Source organism: Pristis pectinata, chromosome 15 (assembly GCF_009764475.1).
Source record: "Pristis pectinata isolate sPriPec2 chromosome 15, sPriPec2.1.pri, whole genome shotgun sequence".
In the NCBI taxonomy this organism is placed as follows: Eukaryota; Metazoa; Chordata; class Chondrichthyes; order Rhinopristiformes; family Pristidae; genus Pristis; species Pristis pectinata.
Window position 1 is genome coordinate 27,030,894 of NC_067419.1, and position 25,217 is coordinate 27,056,110.

A 25,217-nucleotide genomic window follows, 5' to 3' on the forward strand; every position below is an offset into this window, starting at 1 on the left:
TCTACTGAAAGACAGTGAAAGAACAAAGAAGCTTAAATTCGATGTTTACAGGTACTTGGTTTTCACAGAGAGTCAGCTTTATGCGACAGTTTTATATTTTGTTGAAACAGGATTAATTTAGAACAATTTGTGTGTTCTTTTACAAGCGATTGAGAAAAAGCATTTTCCGGAGAAACTGAAGCGAATAATGCTGAGCATTTAGAAAGAAGTACAAAGCTAGCAATATGAACGAGAAACATACAGTAATATTTGCAGCCAGCTGTATCAATAATGTTCAATAATTAAAGTAGATTAAAACATATTCACAGATAATATCTGGGCACTGCATTTTGTCTGGAGTTTACTTGTCTGGAGCAACTCTCATCACTGAAACTGTATCCACAGTGTTTGTGTTTGAATCCCAAATGTACTAATTAATTTTATTCATTTATTTTAAGCACTTTCAATGGCCACGATGCAAATGCTAAACTATGAGCATTTGCCAGTTCACTAAATGTGTCTGAAATGTAAAGTTTCTAGACAAGGGCTAAGGTTTAATATGCTCAGATCAAAAATTTGCTGGCTCTAATTCACCAAGTTTTAGGGACTCCATGAACAATGATGTAGATTTGTTTGAATATGAAGTGCAGTGGATGTAGTTTGACCTTCAGCTGTGATTTCAGTTCATCAGGATTAGTCAAGCTAGGCGATCAAGACTGCTAATGCATAATGACTTATAAAATGAAAAATGTGTAGTGACCATGCAAATGTTTCAGCTAATCAAAGAGGAGAACTTTAGCTTTGAGAGAAAAGAAAAACAAGGGCATGTCAAGGCCTAAAGTGTGGATGTGTGTAAAATAATCTAAGCAGCTTTATTAGTGAGAGAAGGTTTTGAAGTTTTGGTCTGGCCTCTTAACGTACTGCATAGCATTTTATGTTGCATAAAACAGCATTGAAGACAGGATTGGATGAATAGCTTATTTATCCAGGATGGAAATGGCTTTAAGATGATCTGATACAGAAATCATTATGAGTGTTCACAGCCACTAAAAAGACCTGTCACTTCTTGGTTATTTCATGGAATGAAGAAAAAATATTTATCATCTTTATATAACAAGTGGGGTTTGATTTTTACTCCAAGCCACCTGGTCAAAAACTTGACAGGTGGGCTGTTAAAAATGAGCAGGTTACTTATCCACTCAGATCTTAATGATTTCTGAATCTTAACTGCGAGGTTTGCAGGTGTGTGAGGTACCCACCTAAAGCGAGCGAAGAACCTCACAGATTCATCATAGCAGGATCATATTATATCAACAGGAACCCTATGCAATTTTAACTGCAGCTGTAGAGGCAGAGGAGGCCGTATAGTGAAACTCAAAAATTTTGTTTTGTGGGACTAGGAGGAACCCCCCCCTTTGAGTTCCACAAGGATAGTTGCAGCCTCCAAAAACACTGCCCCTCCCCTACTATCCCATCACTGCCCTCCCTGCCACACCCACCCTCCTCCCACTGTCATTTACTGGGAAGTCACTGAAAGACGAAGGATGCCTGCTGACTGCTGCCCTCGTTTTGGGCAGTGACGCTTACAGTAGGCTTCTCTGGACTTTCTCCTGTCTCTGCCGGTCAGGAAATTAACTCATTGGGTAGCTTTCTTGCAGAAATCTGTTCAGATTTAAGAAGCTCATCCAGATAACAACATTATACCTTTGAATCATGATGCGCACCTTTACCATCTTCTATGTTGCATACATTACTTCCTTTTGTTTTAATTATCTGTAAGATTTCTTTACCCCCCCCCCCCCCCCCCCTTCCTGAAGAACTGGGCAGAAAATAATGTGAGAGGATTGCAAGATTCTAGACTCTCAGACTTCATAAACTGAGAACAAACCTCGAGTGACATGTAAGCATTATCTAAACCTTAAAGCTAGATTGCAGTCTTAATTACCTGCCATGACTTGTTAACTTATGGAATTTATTTTAAATGATGTCCGTAGTGTCACTAGTGATAATGAAAAAACAGGGGCATAGCATTGCTGTCACTATTTCTCGTTAAGTGTCAGGGCATCAGTTTTATATGTAAGCGAATTCTTGCTATATTTTACTCTTTTATTTTGTGGGTCTACAGTAGGTAAGAATAAATAATTTTTAATCATGATACAAATCCTTTCTGATTCTGTCCATTGTCCATTTTTGCAGTTTAATGAATCTGTTATGTGGCTAAGCTCATTCAGCTTTTAAGAGAGTAATTACACCAGGGTCTTATATCCATTTGGTTTTCCTAGCAGTTCTATCACATGCATGAGTATTATGGATGGATATAATCTTTTAACTGTGAGAATTAAATTGTGTAGTCAGTGCACTCATGTAACTTTTTTTCCTACTAGCTTATAAACTGCTGTTTAGATAATCATATGGCATTTTAAAATAAAGGAATATGTTTTTTCTGCAGGGGAATTTCAAAATAACACTTGTTCTTGTGTACTCTGTTCTTTTCTTTCCATTTTTGCTTCTTAACGATATTCTCCCAGCTTTCCTCTCCTGGACGTGTTGCCTGCTCATGGACCATAATCTTCCGTTCATGCCTCCTCACTCCAAAAGTCCAGCCACCAATCTCCCAGGAGATTTTAAATGAACTCATTCCTTGCTGCACGGTAGCGTAGCGGTTAGCGCGACGCTATTACAGCGCCAGCGATCGGGGTTCGATTCCCATCACTGTCTGTAAGGAGTTTGTACGTTCTCCTGTGTCTGCGTGGGTTTCCTCTGGGTGCTCCGGTTTCTTCCCACATTCCAAAGACGTATGGTTAGGTTTTTTGGGTTTAAAAAATGGGCGGCGCGGGACTCGTTCGGGCCGGAAGGGCCTGTTACACGCTGTTAAAACAAAACAATACGTTGAATCAAAGATCAGATGCAAAAGGACTAACAGGTTTTTCTCCCAGACCTTGGTGTATTGTGGCCAGTTGAAAACATCCATGCTGATATAAACTGAGCATTTAACCATCATGTGGCTCGAGGAAGAAAGCAACTTAAAACTTAATAAGGACAACTTAGTTAACTAACTTAATTGGTTACAAAAATGAATGGTTAGAATTCAGTCTTCACTATATGAGCAAAATGCATGACTCCTATTTTATCATGGAGATAATCTGATTTCATTCTGTTTATTTCAGTGCAATGAAAATCAGATGAGCTCTATAAAGAGTGCATGATCTGCTCCACAGGTCACCACCCAGACAGTGAAAATGCACATCCACCCTGTTTTTTTCCCAAAGAACATGTTTTGGTATTGTGTTGCATGCATGTAATCTACAATATTCTGAAATATTTATCATAAATTGTTAGCTGATAATTCACAAAAAACACAATGACTCTGACTAAACATTAGCATCAATACAAGCAATGCTGTTTAAAAATCCTTTAATTTTCTAACCATACATTCTTACATGTCACAGAGCAACTAATTATTGTATGTGGTGATTTATTTTGATGTTACATTTTCTTCAGTTGGTTGCCTTCTAATTGTTTAGAGAAAAGGTTTTAATTTATTTAAAGCTGTGGATGCATATGTGACACATAATCCTTTGTTGTAACTTGTCAGCTTTACACACCCTGTATTGTTTCCTGAGCAAAACCCAGCCATAGTGGATGCATTTCTACTAATCTTGAGAAACTGCTGGTATAATTTCATTAACTAACTGTCAAGTACAGTTCATGTGCTTAATATCAGTTGAAATTTTACTGCAGATATTTTGTGTTGTGTTTGCAAAGGTGTTTTAAAAGTTAGTTTGTTTTTAAACACTTAAAATATCTCCATTGAAAAAGTTATTCTGGAACGATAACCTTCAAATTAAAAAAGTTGTTTAAATTACATCTGATTACAATCATTTTTAATTATAATAACCCCTTGTGGAATTTGTCATATAGTTATCTTAATATGCCTTGAGAAAATATAAAATAAAATGTTTACAATGAGTTTTTATTTATATTGGAAGGTATTTGCCTCTGTGAGAAAAAAAGTAATTGCTTTTTTCAAAGGTTGAGTAACTTGGCATGGTTGACAAGGCTTTTCAGATTATGAGCTGGTTAGTACAAGCTATGCCTTCAAATCTCAAAAACCTGCTCATTGCATTACTGCATCTCTTGGTGCAAGGTGTTGCTCATAGAGTGCAACAGCACATAAGGAAACAATGTAATTGCCACAGGGAGTCTAGTAAAAGCATTTGTGCACAGGTTGGAAGAAAAACCTTGATTATTGGGCATCAGACCATTCTGAAAATGCTGTCCTTTCAAGAAGTGCTGCAAGAGCAGGAAAAACAAAACACCATGTTTGCAGAATGCTGGTTTGGCTTGATGTTCTGAATCTCTCTTGCTGGAGCAGGTGCCTGTGTCAGTGGCCATGATGACTCCCCAGGTGATCACCCCTCAGCAGATGCAGCAGATCCTTCAACAGCAAGTGCTGTCCCCTCAGCAAGCTTCAGGCTCTACTTCAACAGCAGCAAGCAGTCATGTTACAGCAGGTACGAGAACACCCGCAGCACACCTGCTTTTGACAAGTCACACGTACAATTGACAATGCTTCCTGAATCCCAGTTTACATTCAATTGTAATGGGACTTCATTATAATATATTTTAATGAACTTTGACAGATACTTTATTAAACTTATAGTAATTAAAAAAAACTTTTTAACCATCATGTATTCATTTGTACATTTAAGTAAGATGTATGTAGTAACTACAGATTACACAAACAATAAATTAAAGCAGCAATGAAAATATGGGAAAGTGACTTATGAATTTGTATTTTTAATGTTGTTTACTACATTTCATGTGTTTCTGATACAGAACTATCACAGGTAATTTCTTATTGTGTTGTCGCTATTAAATTACCTGAGACTTTGTAAAGTGCTTTGCTTTACAATTGTTTTTCAATTAAACAGCTCTTATGATAAAGTACTGTATATATTATGATAAAGCAAGAAAAAGTACTGTAAATGTGATTTTTATATAAAAAGCAGCATTAAAGTTTTCCCTTGTATTAAAATCCTGCAAAGCCATTTCCAGAATCGCTCAGTCATATCATTTGAAAATACAGACTTGTGTTATTCAGCTGAATGGAATGACAGATTAATTAAGTTTCTACTATGAACTTAACTATGGGATTTATCTGGAAAAGGTACTTAAATTTATTTTGCTTTACCTTCTGTCTCTTTTATGCACTCAAGTTTTGGCACCATTTTGTACAGCTGTATTTATTATTTTTCAGCAACAGCTTCAAGAATTCTATAAGAAACAGCAGGAACAGTTGCACCTCCAGTTGCTGCAGCAGCAACAACAACAACAGCAGCAGCAACAACAACAACAACAGCAGCAGCAGCAACAGCAGCAGCAGCAACAGCAGCAGCAGCAGCAACAGCAGCAGCAACACCCAGGCAAGCAATCAAAAGAGGTAAGCACTGAGTAACTAGGCTGCCTACATAATAGTTTAGGGTGAGAGGAGGCGGGAGAGAGGCAAGAATAGGATCACATTTTTCTGTAACAAGGCTCTGGTTGTCAAAGGTACATTATCATGATTTTGCTGAGTCTAATAACAATGACAGTAGTTCTCTCATGTTCCTTTCTTTGTAGTGTGGAACTCGAGAGTTATAATCCAAAGCTGCTGTCTTTTAATGTTCGTTAATGAATCACAGTGTACAAAGAGCAAGCTGTGTGATGGACAAAGTACTGATTATCTTGTAGTCACAGAGATTCTGAGTTGGTGAGGGAGCCTCAGTTTTTCCTCAGAGGTACAGCTCAGAGAGCATGCAAATTTAGCCTACTGTTAAAAACCCAGGTTGAGTATAGACTTCAAAGTCACAGGTCCCTGATTAATGAACTGCTACTGTAGGTTTGGACTGGCGAGCAGAAAGTTACAGTTTGATGTGCTCATAAATCAACCTGACAGGCCTGTTTCTCTGGCCTACCTAGCTCTTGTCAGCAAACTGAATCAAATATAAACATAATACAAACAAAACATGTTGAAGTAGTTAAATTGATCAGCAGGTATCGTGGACATTATCTTCAAGAAACACATTATGCAAGCGTACAGGAAGCAGCATTGACCTCCTGAGGCATTGTTTCTGTTTGGATTTGTGAACAGAATTTCATGCAGCCATCAAATATGGAATAGAAATTGCTCCCTTATTTCTCCTGAGGCTTTGGGCCATCCACATGACTTGCTCCATTATGCAGTCTGTTTTCCAGTGAGTGCATCAGAAGTTTTGCTTTTCCCCAAACTAAAGCAAAAGGTCTTCCACAGCAGCTTGTCTTCCTCTGAAGTGTGACTGCCTTCTCATATCCTCCTGAGTCCCAAGTACTCCAGTTTGTCTTGTAATGCCTCAAAAAATTGGAAGTTAGGCTCTTTCCTGTAATAGGGCACTTCTCTGCCTTGAATGTATTCCCAGTTTTAATGTATTCCGACAAGAGAAGAAAAGAAAGCTAACAGGGCAATGCTATGAAGGCTACATCCCAGTTTACTAATAGATCACTTGAGACCACATTCATGGGCCACTAAGGACCAAACTTATTCAGCTGCAAAAGCAGCATTGCCTCGAAAGATCTACTGCTGTGAAAATGTTATACAATGGCCATGGATAAATTTAATGTTATAGGTGACCTTAGCATGTGAAGGGTTTTTTGGTAACTGAAATTAGCTGTCCTAATTTTGATAAAATATGAATATTTGGACAAAGTATTTGGGTTCATATTTTTATTATGACATAGCTGTCTAGCATTAACTTATTAGTGCTTGACATGTAATGGTGACATATTCATGAAAATCATTGGCAAAGCTTTTTTAGCTTATTAATAAATGTATGTTAATAAATGTATTAATGACAAAAATGCTGAAATGATGTCTTCTATCACTTGTGTGCTATATGGGCATGACAAAATAGTATCAAACCTTCCGAAATCTCCCCCTTTCAAAAGGAAAAAGATTGACAACTCTTTAATAAAAGCAATGCCACTTTAAATTATGAGAGATCCTAAATACCTGCTTTTCCTTTTAGTGGATCAGCCACATGAACAGGAGAGTAAGTCAAGCACAATTGAACAAGATTTGTGTCTTTGCACTTAATTGCTCCTCTCAATGTATACTGTGCTCCCAGAAATTAGTATTATAATGAACAGACTGCACTGTTGTATTCTGAAATATTCTGTATCTTAAAATTTAAAATGATGAAAAATGTGTAATTGGGTTGCAGTTAGGGTGGAGAGAAAGATCTTTCCCTTTTTTCTTTACGGTTATTTTTATATTAATAATCCTGAACATTGTTGTGACTGACTGAAAGCAAATTTTAAAAGTCGTCTGGTGTTGAACCACATCAAAGTTGGTTGGGGCATAAAGCATATGGGGAGAAATGTGTCTGGTTGCTGCAGTATCTGTCGCCAGTTTATACTCACCTCTGCAAATTTGGTTCCACTGAAGCCAGTGAAATTGAATGGGTGAGAGGCGAGGTCAACTTGCAACCAGTTCTCTTGGGTGTGATTAGTGGTGGCAAGGCAATTCTTCCCCCTCTCCCCTCCCCCCCACACCAATTCTCTGTTCATCATTACAATACAAAAGGGCATGGCTTTAAAGTAATGGGTGGGAAGTTCAAGGGAGATATCAGAGGGAGGTTTTTTACCCAGAGAGTGGTTGGGGCATGGAATGCGCTGCCTGGGGTGGTGGTGGAGGCAGGTACATTGGTCAAATTCAAGAAATTACTAGATAAGCATATGGAGAAATTTAAAATAGAGGGATATGTGGGAGGAAGGGGTTAGGTAGTCTTAGGCGAGGTTTAAAGGTCGGCACAACATTGTGGGCCGAAGGACCTGTATTGTGCTGTACTGTTTTATGATTCTATGATTAAAACATTTTTGTCTTTGGTTAGTAGTCCTCATGATGCAATACAGTACAGACTGTGTGTTTCACTCTGAAATTCAGTTCCACTAAAGTTACTGGAACTAAATTTTTGGAAGAGGAATACAATATGCAACCATTATTAAACTGTGTGTTTATTCAGTGACATTGGCCTAGAAGTTCTAGCAGGGTGCCTCAGACGCAAGTGGACAAGTGTTGCACATCTTCATTTCAATTGTATGCTATCTGGAATTCAGAATGGAGGCTGGGTTGGCTGGGGGGTGAGAGGAGAGGTCTGACCAACCGAACCTGTCCTGCAGTGAGCTGAGGGGTGGGGGGAGAAATAGTTTGGGATCTGTGTTGTGGTCTGGGGTGGGAGGTTCAGAATGAAGAGCATGTTGTTGGCAAGAGGAGGGAGTTGCTGAAAATTGGGAGCAAAGATCAAGTGGGAGGGTGTTCAAAGAATTGGAGAATTCTTGAGAGGATACTGATCAGCAGGAGTGTTGTTTTAGAGGATTAGAGGGACAGGGAGGTAGAGTCAGGCACCTGATTGGGAGATGGCAGGGGTGTGGTTGTATTGTGGAAGTTGGGGTGGGGTAAAAGAATGAAATATTATTAAGGGGTCTGTGGTCACAGTCCAACAATGCCTGGCTAAAATATAGTTATTCCTGTGAGTGCATGTCTCTCTGGGCTAGCTTAGTGCAAAAATTCTCCAATACCCCAAAAGGATTGTTGCATGAGAAATGTGTGTGGGTGAAGCCAACATCAGGTCAGATGCAAGGGTGAGCTGATATTACTGTTATCGTGTTTCTTCCAGGAAAAAAAAATCTGGTGTATAATGCAGAAAATAACAATATTTTATGAATAAATTAGAGGAAATTATATTTTAGCTTTAACAAGTAATACAAATATATAAAACTTAATTTTGCCTCTAAGCTAAGAACTTTTTTCTTCAAGAATTATGAAATAAGGCTCTTGCTGAATAGAATAGATGTAAAGGGTACAATTACTTGTCTCTGTAGGTTTAGTTTCTGTTTTACATTTTATGATTGGAAGTGTGTCTTTTACAGCAGCAGTTGGCAGCCCAGCAGATTGTCTTCCAACAGCAGCTTCTCCAAATGCAACAAATCCAGCAACAACAGCATTTGATGAACTTACAACGTCAGGGACTCATTACTATCCAGCCTGGACAGCCGTCCCTTTCAGTCCAATCTCTGCCACAAGGTACAAAAAAATCATTAAAGGTTACTGTACATGTATTTTACAATGCTATAATTTATCAAATGTAGACAAGGAATAGAATTTCACTTTTAATTATTAAATCTATACCGTACAATGAACGCAGCAAATTCTGAGCAATGTTTTAAGTTGCTATCGAGAAAGGTTCAAAACAGATATGTATTTATAATGTCAGTATATTTCTTTCCTTGGTGATAGTTTTTACAAGGAAACACTTCAGGTTATCACGGAAATCAGAAAAATATTGTCCCATTCACAGTTTTTCCATTTAATGGAGATGTTACTTCCAATTTTTAAGAATCAGGAAATCCTGTGATTCTCAATGATTTACCAAGAAAATTAAACTGAATACCTGAATACTTGTGTGCCAATGCAGTGAACGATTTGCCAACAATACAAAATAGCATATTAAAAGTAAATGACGATCTATCAGAAAGAAATGGGTTCATTTTCTGATTTTATGTCCTGGCTAAAGAAAATTTTGAAAGAGAAAGCAAAATCAATAAATAGAATTGGATGTACAATAATACTGCAAGCAATTCAGTTACCAAGCCAATTTCTTATGTCTGCCGAAGTGTAACATCCCACAGTACCAGCAACTCTGTAGAAGTTATCACTGTTCCTGCTATTGGAAAATCATTCCTAATAATCTTACATTTTCAAAATATATAACATTTGGAGAAAAGCAGTGATCAAATTGATTTGCATTAACATTGCAGCAACATGAAAGGGACAGTGTTCAATTCTTAATTTAGTTCACTTAGGATTTTGTCCATTTGATGCTTCGTTGTTAGGCAGAATGACAGAGTTTTTTATTAATGTTCAGTTACCTAAATGTGTATAGCTGTCAAGTTATTGTAAAGAAATAATGTATAAACCTGAAAATGATGCAGGGTAGATATTGAATTTGTTTGCTTGGAGATGCAAAAAAAATTATACCTGTATTTTGATGATCCACTACAATATATTAACTTACACTGATCACACTTGTGTAATTCCTCTGAACATTTCTTGGTGGAAGGCTGCTTCCTTTCAGTGCAGATGGACAGAAACAGCCTTGAGCAGCTTTGAGCTGGCTTTGGACTGCTCTGTCTCACCATTAGTGACAGTAGACTAGGCTAACTGGCAACAAATCTGTTCAAGTGCCGGTGGTGGAAGGGAGGACACCATGCTGCACAGAGCTATTGCCATTTACCCAGATGTTACCTCTGTGGTTTGTTACGAACCAGCAACAAAAGAAACACACTGATTCATGTATAAGTGTTAAAACTATTTTATTAATAACTACTTATGATAATAAGGGAAATAGAAGTAAAAATGTTAGAGTGTTAGAAGTAAAAATGTTAGATCTTAAACATTAACCCCAAAAACTAAACTCGTAGTGTGTGTATGGCAAATTCCCAAACTCCAAGTCCAGGAATGGTTCTCAAAGTTCAGTTCGGCAAGCCATAAGGTGAAACATGAGCAAAGGCTTCTTCAACAACCACCGTTGACTGAAGACAAAACGTAAAGAGAAAATAGAGAGTAATTACGAAATCTAGATGTTCCACTTTGGAACCCAAATGACACCTCAGTGTTTACTCAGCAGTGACCACTCCACTGCATCTGCCTCACCCCGAAAGGCACTTGAATTGTGGCCGTCCACACAAATACCTGTTTCCTTCTACAGGTCAACAACAAAGTGAACTCCACTGCTTTGTTCCGAAGTATCTGCCACCCTGAAAGGGATCTGAGATATGGCCGTCCACACAAATACCTGTTTCCCTCAACAGGTTAACGACAAAGTGGACTCCACCGGATTGTTCCAAAAATCCATATGTGGATTGTAGTGACAGACACAGTTACTGTTTTTCATCCATCGATAGAGACTAGCAGTCTAGTCTCTCTCTCTCTCTCTCTCTTGTCCTCTGACGGACGTCGACTGACTGCTTCAAAAACGTCATTACATCCTTTATCTTCTGTTGTGGTAACCACGCCAACACACACACACACACACACACACACACACACACACACACACACACACACACACACACACACACACACACACACACACACACACACACACACACACACACACACACACACACACACACACACACACACACACACACACACACACACACACACCACTATGCTCTATCTTAAAGGAACTTTCACCAATAGTAACCTAGTCCGTAACAGGTTATTGTGTTCGGCTGGACAGAAATTGCTAGAGTGTGTTGACACCACCAAAGGCTTTATGAACATTGAGATCCTGTCCCATGCTGGCAAAATTCTCACCACACGTTACACCACAATAAGCTGAATTTCACAACCGGACTTAGACTTTTATAGATTCTGCATGAGCTGTGATGGAAACAGAGGTCTTGGCTTTCAGATGCTGCTTGATCATTGGGAAGGATGGAGTCCAAGCACTACTTGAGACTGTGTGTAAGTTTGGAGCTGATTCCTTCATTTTCTTTGACACCCCATGCATCTTGATGTGCATGTCCATCATCCATGGACAGCCTCACTATAGACATCATCTGAGTCGTCTGGGTCAGAAATTGTGTGCATCCTTGCTATTTCTCCCACCCACTCCCTACCAACCCTGCCCTGTGCTTGAAGACCTACCACATGAAAATTCTTCCTGTAAACCTTCTACTTTGAATGGACTGCCAGTGATCTGGTGACTGAGAGCATCAGGTGACTTTGGATTCATCGTCTTTTTGCTCAGCTGCTGGAGCCTGAATTAGTCAGAGTTCCTGGGATCCAAGTAGTAAAAGGTGCATCAGTCATGGTTATGGTGAGGGGAGAGGTAATCTAAGGAGTACTTTTCAAGTGTCTGTGTCTAGTAAACCAGCAGAGATGGTGGAATGAGGGGTGAAATAGGGTATGAGAAAAAGGATTGGATATAAATATGCCATTAACTTAAAAGATCTCTATATCATCGCTGGTGATGGCTTCCCCATAATGGCCTGTTCCTGTCCTCCAGACCATAGAGTTAACAATATGGTGGTGCCCATCAGCAGTTTATGTGCTGTCTTTTATGACAGCATCTGTACACTTAACATCAGCTTCAAATGTATCCTTTATAAACTTGATGTACTTTATTTAAATTTCCATAAACTCCACAATCATTTCTCTCGTCAGACTGTGGAAGAATGAGATTTATTTTAATAGTGGGAAAAATAAAGTCAATTTTGATAGATCACCCCCCTCCTCCCCATCACCATAAATAATGCTTGTCTGGAAATGCATCCCTCGGTACTATGTAATAGCATCAGTATGTTGTATTCTGCCTCTGGAATTCATTCCAGGGATGGTAGATGGCATCTCTGTTATAGGTCTTTCCTGATTTTTCATCATCTGCCCTCAAAGAGTTCCAGCATTCAGCCACACTATCTTTAAGACAATTGGTCATGCCTGCTATCATCAATTTCACCAATCTGCATAAGCTAACTCTTGCCTGATTAGTTCAATTTCAGATCTTGGCCCCTATCTTCAAACCATTCAAATGTCTTATTCTCTATTTTTAACACTTAGTGTTGCCTTCCTTTGCCTCAGTGCCCTTTAGTCTTTTGACTGAACATTTCTTCTCATTTGCTCGACTGTGTATAGTAGATCTTTTACATTCAGCCCCACTCTCTGGAGTACTCCCTCTAAACCAACTGCTATTCTTTCACCTCTCTACTTTGAAAGCTTCTTTAAGCTTATTGAAGTGAACATGTTGTCAGTTATGGTTCACCATTTATTCCCTGTTTATTTTTTCCCTTGTGAACACATTGGGGCATTTTCCTACTTTAAGTGCAAATTATTATTTAAATTATGATTTTTTTTCCTATTTCTTCAATCAGTGGGGTACATTTTCTGGGGAGAACAGTGAAGAAAATTCGGTGGAGTGAATTACACATCACAAACACAAACAGGATTTTCTCTTTTATGTAAATCATAAGAATTCTCTAATTCTTATGTGTTTCCTTTGCACAACTCTTAGCATCATAGTAATAAAATTCTTTATGATGTCTTTTCATTACAGCATTAGTGAACTTCCAGAAAAGACATAAAAAAATGAGGGTGAATGTTTTGGAACTCAACTGAGGCTGAATTATCAACTTAAACCACTAAGTAATCCATGATTTTTACCTTTAAGCAACCAAAACAATGATGATGTTAACTCATAGCCCCTGCCATGAAGCCAAAGAGCGTGTATGGCTTTATCGTAACAGTTTGCTGAGAGCACAGAAAATGACATTTACAGAGTAATCCATAGTAATTCAAGTGAATATTTATTTATTGTTCTTAAAAATATAAACTGGTAGAGATCTGACTTGAATCAAAATTCATACACGTTACCGTAATACTTATCCATTCATTTCTGAGAAATATCTGTGCATAATTTTCCAGGATTAAGCCCTGCAGAGATTCAGCAGCTCTGGAAAGAAGTGACCGGCGTGCATAATATGGAAGACGGCGTTTTGAAGCATGGCGGGCTGGATCTCTCCGCCAATAATTCTTCCTCTACTACCTCCACTACCACTTCCAAAGCATCACCACCAATAACTCATCATTCGTTAATGAATGGACAGACTTCAGTCCTCACAACCAGAAGAGACAGGTAAAAACTAAAGAAGTGTTAACAGGCCCAGATTGCATATAGAAACAATATATCTAAAACTTCAGCAATCGCAAATTTACAGTAAGTTGGTTGTCTTGTTTCCTTACTTGTTCAATAAGGAGTAATCCTGACTGCTTGTGTGTATAACTGTTTGGAATCTGTAATAATCATTAGACAAATCTTGGTCTTGCATCTGTCCTATAAATTCCCACTTGCTTTTTTGTTCTGCACTGCTTACAACATCGATGTTCCTTTCCTGCCTATTTTTGTTTTCTTATTGAAATCAACAAACTTTTCAATAATAGAATGAGTTGTAGCTCCAAAACCAGATTATACTTTGTCCCTCTTCGAAACATCTGAATTTATTTAATTTGTCTTTCATTATGGAATTAATTTTTACTTGCTGAAGTCATTCTGCACCAAGATTTTTGAAAGAGCATCACCTCATCACAGAAAATTGTGAAAAATCTTCTTCACTTGTTTACAAATCCATGGTACCATGGCATCAATTGCATGGAAGTGTATTTGCCACTGTTGCATGAAATGACTTGAGTCAGTCTTGTTGTAGCTCCATGGATTTGTTTTTTTGGAGCAATATTCTAGCAAGTTTTTTGTTTGTACTTTTGCTAGGACAATTGCAAGATTGTTGACCACTGGAGAGAGCTGGCAAGCATCTCATGCAGTTTAGTGAAAAATATCAAAACATATTTAAATTAATTAGCTCTCATGAAAGGTTAAGTCAAGATACTAGTTAAATACATTCTTTTACTCAATATGCAAGTTTGGGAGGTAAAGATTCAGTTGAGAACTGTGCCTTTCAGATGTATTCCTCTGTAACAGTACATAAAATGTGTTAATTACATTATGGGCTGGGATTTGCAATCAGTGGCAATTGAAATGTAGACCTAAAACTAAAGTAGGAGCTAAAATATAATAAACAATTTTTTTTAGGAAAACATGGTTATTTTAAAGTGAATAATATTTTGAATTACTTGTCCAAGGGAACTACAGGTCATAGGAGTTTGCTAAATACCAGTTATAGTTCAGTACTCCTTAAAAAAAATCTCATTTAGATATCATAAAACTAAATGTGATATTTTTGGGGAGTCCACCAACAAAAATTGTTCATAAATAGGTTAACTTTTCATCAATTCACGATTTATTTTGATTCTAATGCACATCTCATCTATGAAACACTGAGTTACTGACCGCAATGGACCATGTCGACAATGCACTGAAATCCTGAAGTCAGTCATTTTTATTTTGCAGAGGTGACAAATGCTCATAGTTTTGCTGCCATTGTAACCACAAATTCTGGCCCATTATATTTATTTCCTATCTTTTTCTCTGTCAACTAATCCTCTTTAGCATTACTCTACAACACAATGAGAATAGATGCCCATTGATTCACCCTCCAGTAGATATTTCCCTTTGGCCAGTGACCAGAAGCCATGCAACATCAAATAGTCTCTCCTCTGGTTGATACACTTAGGCTTTGTTTGTTTCTTCAGCGACACAAATCAAATCATCAGTTTGGTGTCCCATCATTGTATTTGTGTCCTTAAAGCGATAACTGTTGAATTAATAGTTTTGCTTTAGTCCACTCCCACTATGCCACCAAGACCCCATAACAAATACAAGGTCCTTGCTTCATGTTTCCATATTTTACCATTGTTTCCCTATTTTACTATTGGGGAAGATGGAGGTGGGGAGTGATTTGTAGGTGTGGAAAGGTGGATGATTGTGGGAGTTTGGGATGGTTGTCAAATATGGGGGGGGGGGGGTGTTCCTCATGCTCAGGAAACTTCTGAACATTTTTGAGCTTTTTGCAACAACAGTAAATTATCTTCACAACTCATAAGATAGCCATCATTGAAGTATCTGCCAGCTGTGCTGTAGATTTACAGAGAAACAAAATTTTATTAATCACATGGTTCTTTAAGATTAATCAATAAAAGAATTAAAATGAAAGACATGATTGGATGGAATCAGAAGAAAGTAAAGTGCATTGTGAATTCAATGGTATGATAAGCTTAAAACAGAGAATTCTCAAAACTGATCTAATAGTTATGCATATAATCAGTCTGATGTTGTCATGTTGGTAATTTTATCATTCTATATAGAAATATGGTAGCTGGAAGGAGAAAACATTGATGTTTAATCTGTCAGTCAAGATTCAAAAGAATGAATTCTCTTTAGATGAACTGATTTGCTACAGTGCTTGAAGGTGACTTTGATTGGTGTTTACTAGTCCATTTGGGGAAGAGAATGAATGGAACCGGAACCTCTGCTACACCTTTTGTACAAGTCACCGTAGAGTATGGTGTAACAGCATTTAATACAATATTTAAATCACAGGACTTTCATCTGTTCTCAGCTTTTGTATCTTCTTAATATAAATCTTCTGCTACAAGTTTAGTCTTTGAAGAGCAGGTTTTTATTCAAGGGTGCATATAACTACCTAAGCCTAATAAACATGATTCTGGTAACCTACATCCAATGGAAGATCCCTATGTTAGTCGTTCAACTAATCCAAATAGTTTACACTTTAAAATAATTTAAGGCATTTCAGTTGCTTTTCATGTATGAATGAGTGTCATTTATGGTTTAGTGATAGTACTTTTGCTATTGAGGATGTTGTATGCTCAAGTTTTAACCAAGGAATCTGAGTGCGTAACCTAGGTTGACTCTTGTGTAATGCTGAGGGAATTGTGCAATGGAGGAGCTGCTTTTGGATATAGTGTCAAACCAAGGCACCACTGCCCTCTGAAGTGAACGTTAAAGATCCCAACATATCATTCACAGGACAGCAGAGGAGTTCCTTCAGTGTCCTGACCAAAATGTATCACCCAAATGGTACTCAAAATAGATGATCGGTTATTTATCTAATTGTCATTTGTAGTAAGCTTGCTTTGCACATTTTGGCTATATAACAATTCTTACAAGACATGGTGGCTGCATCCATAAGCAATTAATTGTTCGTAAAGCACTTTGCAAAGATCTTAGATTGTGAACAGTGGTATATAGATTCTGCCCTTTGTTGAGGCAGTGTCTAAAATTACATGTACCTAAAATTACCAGTCTAAGAGTTAGTTTGCTTTTACAGTTGGTGCGAATTTCTTGGATTGAAACAGTACCTATGTTGCTCAGGTAAAGGATTTCATACAAAATACATAAACAAATCATTAAACAGTTTTTTTCAGCTCAAACACTCCATATATGTGCGGTAAGCTTGAAGGAACAAAAATTGAGCCCTAACTCTTAACCATAAAATTCTTTTGAAAAAGAACACAATTATATTGATGTAGAAAACCAATTATTCTTGACAAACAATCCCCATTAATGACAAAGTGATAAACCATTTCCAACAGAATCAGAACTCATCACATGCTTCTCCTGCGCATCAATGCAGCAATTGTAAATTATCTCTCCATCTCATTTTAGGCTACAACAAACTTCCTATAAACAAATTTCAAACATATTTGGTAGTTTAGAGTTGCAGTACTCTGTATTATCATAGAAGACTGCTGACAACAGAATTGAATAGGATTTTCTCCAAAGTTGCATCTAACTTTGAAATTATTACTAACAACATTAGATATACTTCACAGGTTTTTTGCAAGTTAATATTTGGGAAAACTTTATTATAATATTAAAGCTATTTGCAATTATCATGAAAATTAAACAAATTTTAAAAATGTCTTTTTTTTCATCCCATCTTTCTGTTTCTGTAGTCAGTCTCCTCGTTTTGTCACCACAGCTTTACTTATCTGTTAAATATATTCCACTTTTTTTTCTTAAAAAAGTCAAAAATACTTGTTTACCCTTTATTCATTCCCACGATGTTCACAATGGTATTGGCAAAAATGACCCATCAGTTGGCTGAAACCTCCTGCAAATGTCAAGTTTTCATTTAGTTAGAGGTAGGAAATCTAAATATTGATACACTACTTTTGACCTGATGGTCTAGAATCAAATAATGGAGTACCACAGATATTTGATAAGCATATCTTGATGTGCTCACAGCACACCCTAAGAACGCAAGTTGTCAATGTGCAGAAAGAGTTAATGAAAATCTTTCATTTTTACAGAAGGCTGCTGATAGCCACTCAACCATCCCTTCATTTCTGCAGTGTCTCTCTTGTAGACTGATTTGCTCCTCTGCATTGATGTGGCTGCCACTGAAACAATGGAAGATCTTTTTTATGACTGCTTTGGTGTGAGAAATCTAAGTGCTTTAAAAAGTAAATTGGAATTTCAACAGAAGCTGCTGTTTTGCAAATTTTACAAATGTTGGGAAATGTTGATCATCCATTGCTGCCTTTTTATTCTGTACACAGTTCATCAAACATCACCTAAGACACTATCAATATGCCACATATGCTTTCATAAAGTATAGCAATCTCATTTTCTTGCACTTCACTTTCGTAAACAAAACCAGTTGTGTACAACTGATGTGTGTGCACACGAGGGAAATCACAAGCGTATTCCATTGAAGCAAATAGGTAATATACTGGATATTTTAATAGCATTCATTGGTTATTAGTGAGAATTTAAGGCAAATACAAGATTTGTATTTATAGATATTTAGATTTTGACCATCTTAATTAACCACTGAAGTGTCCTCACTGCATGATGAAACAATAGAATGCCCAGTCATAAATTTATATTTGATTGCTTTTCAGCAGCAGTTCATATTTACACAATAAAGGAAAAGCTTAACACAATGTCTGCTCATTAAACACTTGTGAAAATAATTACTTTGCTGCATTTGCCAATACATACATTTCAACTATGAGATTGTATGAAGAAATAAAATTTAATTTTAAGTTATGTTCACTTAATGTTTTTGCATAATAAACAGAGAGAATCCTCATTATTAACACATACAATTCAAGATGTCATGGCTTCTTAAAATAGCCTTTATCAAGTGAATATACTGCTTATCGTATTCCCAGAGTTGAATTTTATGTAGAGTGAAGGTTAAAATTATTGTGTTTCTGCTGTGATGACTGTATTCAGCATTTTGATGTGAAAAATCTTACATCAGTGTCACCTGGCTAAATAATCAGGCAGTGTTATGCAGTCATCCCATTTTCTTTCACTCTTTATTAACAGCCATCTTTGGCTCTCTTTCTTTCCTAATTGGAACATCATACAGCCTTGGCAGTTGTACTATTCAATAGAATGATTAATTTTTCCTGACTGTTCTGAGCTCAATTGACCTGTTTTGACCCATTTGTCACTGATCGTAACCTGACAGGCGCTAGCAGCCTCCAACGATTATGGCTTTTGAGATTAATCTGACACCGTTTTATCCTGCTGCAGCTCATCACATGAGGAAACTGGGGCCAGTCATCCTCTCTACGGCCATGGTGTGTGTAAATGGCCTGGATGTGAAAGTATTTGTGAAGATTTTGGACAGTTTTTGAAGTAAGTTTATCACAGTCATTGAGATCATTTCTACATTTGAAGTTTGCATTAGTTGCCCCACATGCAGAGAAAATCTTAAAATTGCTAATATTTCAGTGGTGTTCCATCACACAATATACAATGTGTTTTGTGTATCATCTTGTGGGTTTTAACCATACAACTTGTTCAGAATTTGATTTTTGAAAAATAATCTTTCTCCAAAATTTCATAAATTATCCATCTGATTTACAGCTTAATAAATAAAGTGAATCCTACTAGCAAACTTTAATGATCGAAGTATATGAGCAAAAGTGCAAATTTAAAACTGCCCACTGTTCTGAAAATGGACAGTGCAATTAAAATCAATGTACAACTACAACAGCTTGGTGACAGAGGCTTGTGGATTGTTCATTCTTGTTCTCTTTCTCTGGTATGGGTTGTAGGCAGTTTGTATAGATGAGTAACTTCACAATTTGAGAATCCCTTGTTGTCATGGTGCAACTAACAGGGTGAATGAACTGTTCATGCTCCATCAACAATTTAGTTAATTAGCTCATTTGTAATTGCATTGCTTTGTTGCCAGGATGTTAGCAGGAACATCAAAGAAGATGTGTTTACAGTACTGTAGACTACAGGGTATTGCAAAACAGTTCAGCATCAAGAAAGAAACACCAGAAAAGGCATTGATCCCGAAATAAGATGCAAATATATTGGCCAAGAAAAAAAATAAGACATTTTGTTGGATTGGTACTTAATCATATTTTACTAAATTATACTAGATTCTGTTTGTGATACAGAAATCAGATTTATTGGTTATTGTTGCAACATTAGCCAATTACTATCTGTGAAGATTTTATTAACCACAAAACCACAATCTCAGTGTTTTACTAATAGATTCCAGCTATTTTGATTCAACATGATAAGGGTTAAAACTTGATCTAGATCTACATTTGAGATGTATAGAAATAATAATCAGGATAGTTAATAATAATATACATAATGCATAATTAAATCAATATTTAATATATCTCTGCGGAGTTAAAACAGCACCAGAAATTGTGGAAAAAAAAACTTACACACCAATAATCAATATCTTAAGATAGTGAGATGTGTGCACATTAAACATTGTAAGAAATTTCCGATCCATTTGTGCTTTATAGCTATGTTTACAAAAGTGCTCTTTAGTATCCTTGGAGCATTCTATTTTGTAATTGTAAATAGACCAGTGCATAAAATTCAGAAATACTGTCATACTAAAACGAATGCTTTGATCTTCATTTGGTGACCCATTTCTCACAGACATGTCATAACACTAATTCTAATGCACAATACAGGTTATTGACAATTACATTTTTTACTTTAAAACAGATTTAGATTTCTATTAAATACTTCTTAGTTAAGAGACACACTGTTTTCCAATCCATTAACTTTATAGTGAAAAACAGAATTAAAGGCTGCAGCTTCCCAAGCATGTTATATGTAACTCAGAATAGCAGTTAAGTCATTAAGGTGGTTGGGCCTTAGAGCATTCCTAATCTAAACGCATAGCCTCATAAAAGGAAAGAAAGAGCTCAGTACTGGTTTGCAATAGAGTTAATGCAAGTATACGGTACTACAATAAAAAATTAATAAAGCATGCTTACTATTGGAATAAAAAACCTATCCAGGCCAATGTTGTGGATTCACATAGTTGACTGATGGAAATTTCTAAGGGAATCTTGTCTGGGCGCTGAAGTGGAACTTCTCTTAACTAAGAAGCAGTTTACAGTTTTTCTCTTAAAAGACGGTTACACGAAAGCATTTGGAAAGGGGATTACAGTAGAAAACACACTGCTGCTGTCTTGCTTTTCTGATAATAGAATGGATTTTGGGTGAAGTGAAGAATAACATCTAAGGAATTGAATGTTTTTTTATCTTTACATTGCTGAGGTAGTGTGTTTGCTGGCTAGTGTATTAAGTGGAAGTATGATATAAACTGAATCAATCATAAAACTAAGGAATTTAGTTTATCCCATTTTCAGTTGAATGATGTCATTCAAGTTGTTTGGCTCAATAATGGTATGTGCTATTGTATAAACTTTTAACACTTTCAAAAGTATCATTATTAAATAGGTTCTACATTTGTACAACATTTTTAGATATATTATACTTCATACTGTTTGGAGGTTTGGGGCCGGAGCTGATTACTGCCCCCTGGTGTGGCAAGATTATTTCATGCTTACAAAAATACATCATTGTTAAAAGAGTCAGAAAGCACCTGTGATAAAGGCTTAGATGAATTTATTTTACTCTATTTGTAAAAGAGTCATATAAACAGTTAAATAATAAACATTTGCGCAAGGTTAAGCATTGTCAAAGACTTGTTAGATTCACTGCATTAAGTGGTGATGACAGAAGCTAATCATTTTGCTGTTCACTTCGTAAAACACCAGTAGATTCTTGACAACATTTAACAGTACATTTTCATTACAAGTTTATGAGATAAGACATACAGTTAAATGGCAAAACCTGGAAAGTTTGAAGATTGGCATATTTTATCTGTTAACTATTCCAATGGTTAAAGAATATATTATGTGTATTTTTTTTAAATACTGGATCAAATAGATGTCCCAGAAAGATGTACTATAAAGAAAGTCAGTTAAGACTTTTCTATTTCCTAACCTGTATGTAGCAGACTGCCAACATGTGAATCACAGTACAAAGAATGATAGTGTTTTAATCTTATGAAGATAACATTGTTAGTGTCAGAAAAAGCCTTTTATGCTAAAAGAGATGTATCAGTGTGAACACCATTGTTCAGGGATAAATATAAAGAAAAAAGGTCTTTCCTTTGAAGATGCTCAAGCTTAGCATGACATCTTCATCAACCAAAACTGACCAGAATCCATAAATCCATAATATTATAAACCTATGTTAACAATAGAATAGAGACTATTTCTACTATTTCTACTAATTGTGGTTGATTCAAATACTTAGTATAAAAATTTGTTCCATTAACATTACAGCATCAAGAAAATTCAATCATTTGGACACCTTTTAAAATAATAGTATACATGATCCAAAGGGGAAAAAAAATCAGAGTTATGTTCAGAGAGATGCTGGAAATACTTACCAACTAATCCAGTTTATTTTGTCACCTGTTTTAACAGTGCTTGGTGGAAAGCCAAATAACCCTTAACATACAGTTATGTAAAATTCGATTTAGAAAGCGACTGTTTGCATTTTGGTTTCTAAACACTACAACCTGTATTAATTATGCAGAAATAAATTTCCTTCAGAAATTTTGCAGCTGAAAATATTTACTTTGTAAGACTGTGAGCAGTGGATTGATTAATAAAATTGTTTTGCTTTTTAAGTTTTGTGCACTTGTCAGATTCTAAGATAGTGTGTTACTATTGCCAGGTGTCCAACAGCTTTGCATTAGAGTGCGTGCTACTAGAGAATATTCTGCTAGTTTTGTGAGGTTCAGCTGTATGCTTAGAATGCTTTAGATCAGTTTAAAGCAAACTGATTGTTGTTGAAGAAACCAAAAAGCATTCCACATTTTCCTTTGACCAAATTACCAAGTCAGATAATAATTTGATGTTATTCAGTATTTTCTATGACGATGCCTTCCAATGGAATTAGAAGCAGTTTGATCCATTGATAAAAATAAAGTTAATTCGCTCATGTAAATGAGGAATACGCAGAACTAAAGGTGTGAAAAGATAAAAAATATGATAAAACCTCACAGTATGTTGCATTAAGGGTGAAATTCATTTTCCAAGATATGTTAAGATTATTCTAGTTGTAATATTAATCAATCACAACTTTTTATAGAATCTGTTTATCAAGGCCAATAGTCATTCTAAAACACAGTCACAAAAAATCAGATTGGATTATTTTTTGCTTTACTGCACTGCTTCAGAAGTGTTTTAATTAATAATGTGAATAAGTTGGTATGCTAATCATATTCAAGTTTCACACTTAAGCTTCAGGTCTGGCTGAATCAAGCATCTAGAAAAAGGCTTTCATACCCCTTTACTGAATGGTAGACAACCACATCATTTATTCCATTTTGAAAACAAAAATCAATATACCTATAAAGTGACCCATAAATTAGAGCTAGCTCATGGAATGTTTGTATAGTGCTGGCTTTTTGAAGGCACCCTTCGCATTTTTCCTTCACCTCTGTATTTGAACTAGAGTCACTGTAAGAGGCTCATTAGGGGACATTAGGGACTTCAGCTAACCAGAATTCCAGAGACTGCTTTCCTCTTATTAATGCATAGCAAAGTAGGATGCACTTAAATATTTCATAGGCATTCAGTAATTTGTGTGTAATCGCCTTGTTAGCAGACCAGTAGAAGTAGAACGGGTCTGTGAAATGGTGTTAGAGATTGCATGGGTAATTTATAGACCTTTGACATTGGAAATAGCTGTTATTGGAGACCGGAATGAAGCTGTGAAATAGAACTGGCAATAAGTAGAAAACTTAATAAAGGTTTTGTAACAAGCATCTATGGGGATAACAACCCACTTGGTCGTTTTGAAGCAGCTATAATTTATGACATATGCAATATATCAAGTGCATACGATAGCATTATGGAGTATTGAAATGAAAAGGGTATTTGCAACATTAGGTCCAACTTCCTGCTAGGGATGTGATTAAATGATTAATGAAATGTCCCTTTGCATATGCATTTTGAAACAGCAATTAAGCACAGACTGAAAAAAATCCACCAATCCTATCATTTTTCAGCTTATCTCATTCTTCTTATATAAATCACAGAGAATTTGTGAGGAGCAATATGTCTGACCTGAAGTGGTTACTAAAGCATGAAAGAGAGTCATCATTTCTGTATAAAATAATCATAAATAAATAGGTTAATAATTTAAACCTATGAAAGATCTCTTGATTTATTATTGTGGAGGTTTATTTATACCTTTTCTTTGGTTGTGTCCAATTTTGCAAGAGTGATTGGCGTAATTAAATATGAGAATGAATAGACACTATTATTTTGCTCATTGCTGGTAAACAATAGCAAGGAAAGGAGACAGCAGATGTAGCAGAGAAAAATGCATGGAATATTGCGTGTTCATTGATCTGACAGAGTTTATACTTTAAATAATAAGAGGGCTGCAAGCTAGCCTATAATTACAGAAAGGAAAGTGGCAGCTTTGGCATTTCCAAACTCTATGTCATTTTAAGGGTGCTTTGTGAATTTGTCATCAATAATAATTTCGACAGAGAGGCATTGCCTCACATAACTTTGCAAAGACCTTCCTTTTTTTTTTACTTTCATTTAACGCAACGGAGGCTTGTATTGGAATTTAAACCTTTTGATTTCCATTGAAAATTGAACCAAGACTCTGACTGTGGTGTAGCATTGCACTATTTTCAGCTTTGTTCTTTGTAGTGATGTTAACAAACGTGAGCAGATGTCATTGTTATATAGTCTAGGTTGACGGGCAATGCCGATAACTATTTTCATGCTTGCAGTGGTTGCAGAGCAGTAATGGCTTAGCTAACTGCAGTTTTCTACAACTGCTGTAGTGTAGTTGAAGGGCATTTTTGTTTTATTATATTTTAATTATTCATTAAGATTCACATATAGAAAATGTGAAGGCTGCATATTTTCTAAAGACTTGCCTAATTTAACAAACTACAATTGTTTGTATCCATTCTCCTTTTTTTGCTAGAGTTAGATTTATATGACCATTATTAATGTGTGCACCTTGAGAGTGGGTGTTGGTATATAGGATTTTGAACGTCCAATCTTTTCCTCTCCAGTCATGGACAAATAATCATCTTCAGAAGTGAATATTGTGATTGGAAGTGAGAAACCTGGCTGATTTTCTGCTCCGTAACTGAGGTTCAATTTTAACCTTGGCCTGAAATCAGCTCACATGATACAGACCAAGGATTGACCTGGGATCTTGCTAGTCTGCATGGCTCAGCTACTTACTGGTTAAACTCACTGAACCACTGGGGAGCATTGTCATTTAAATATAAATACATCTTGAAATGTGCTACAACATATGAAATTGTAATATGAGTGCTTGAGAGTGCAGTGTATAAAAGCTGGAGATGCTGTTTCTAAACTCTGTTGGGAGGAGTGGGGAAATTCA

General features: G+C 36.4%; 1 protein-coding gene across 1 annotated transcript in view; it reads left to right on the forward strand.

The window, feature by feature from the left end:
• The window catches only part of LOC127578284 (forkhead box protein P2-like), a 309,971-nt gene that overhangs the window by 236,427 nt on the left and 48,327 nt on the right, over positions 1-25,217 (forward strand). The window contains 6 exon segments of the mRNA XM_052030109.1: positions 4,355-4,447; positions 4,449-4,493; positions 5,240-5,422; positions 8,926-9,079; positions 13,484-13,694; positions 19,023-19,127. Coding sequence (XP_051886069.1) covers positions 4,355-4,447; positions 4,449-4,493; positions 5,240-5,422; positions 8,926-9,079; positions 13,484-13,694; positions 19,023-19,127 — 791 coding nt within the window.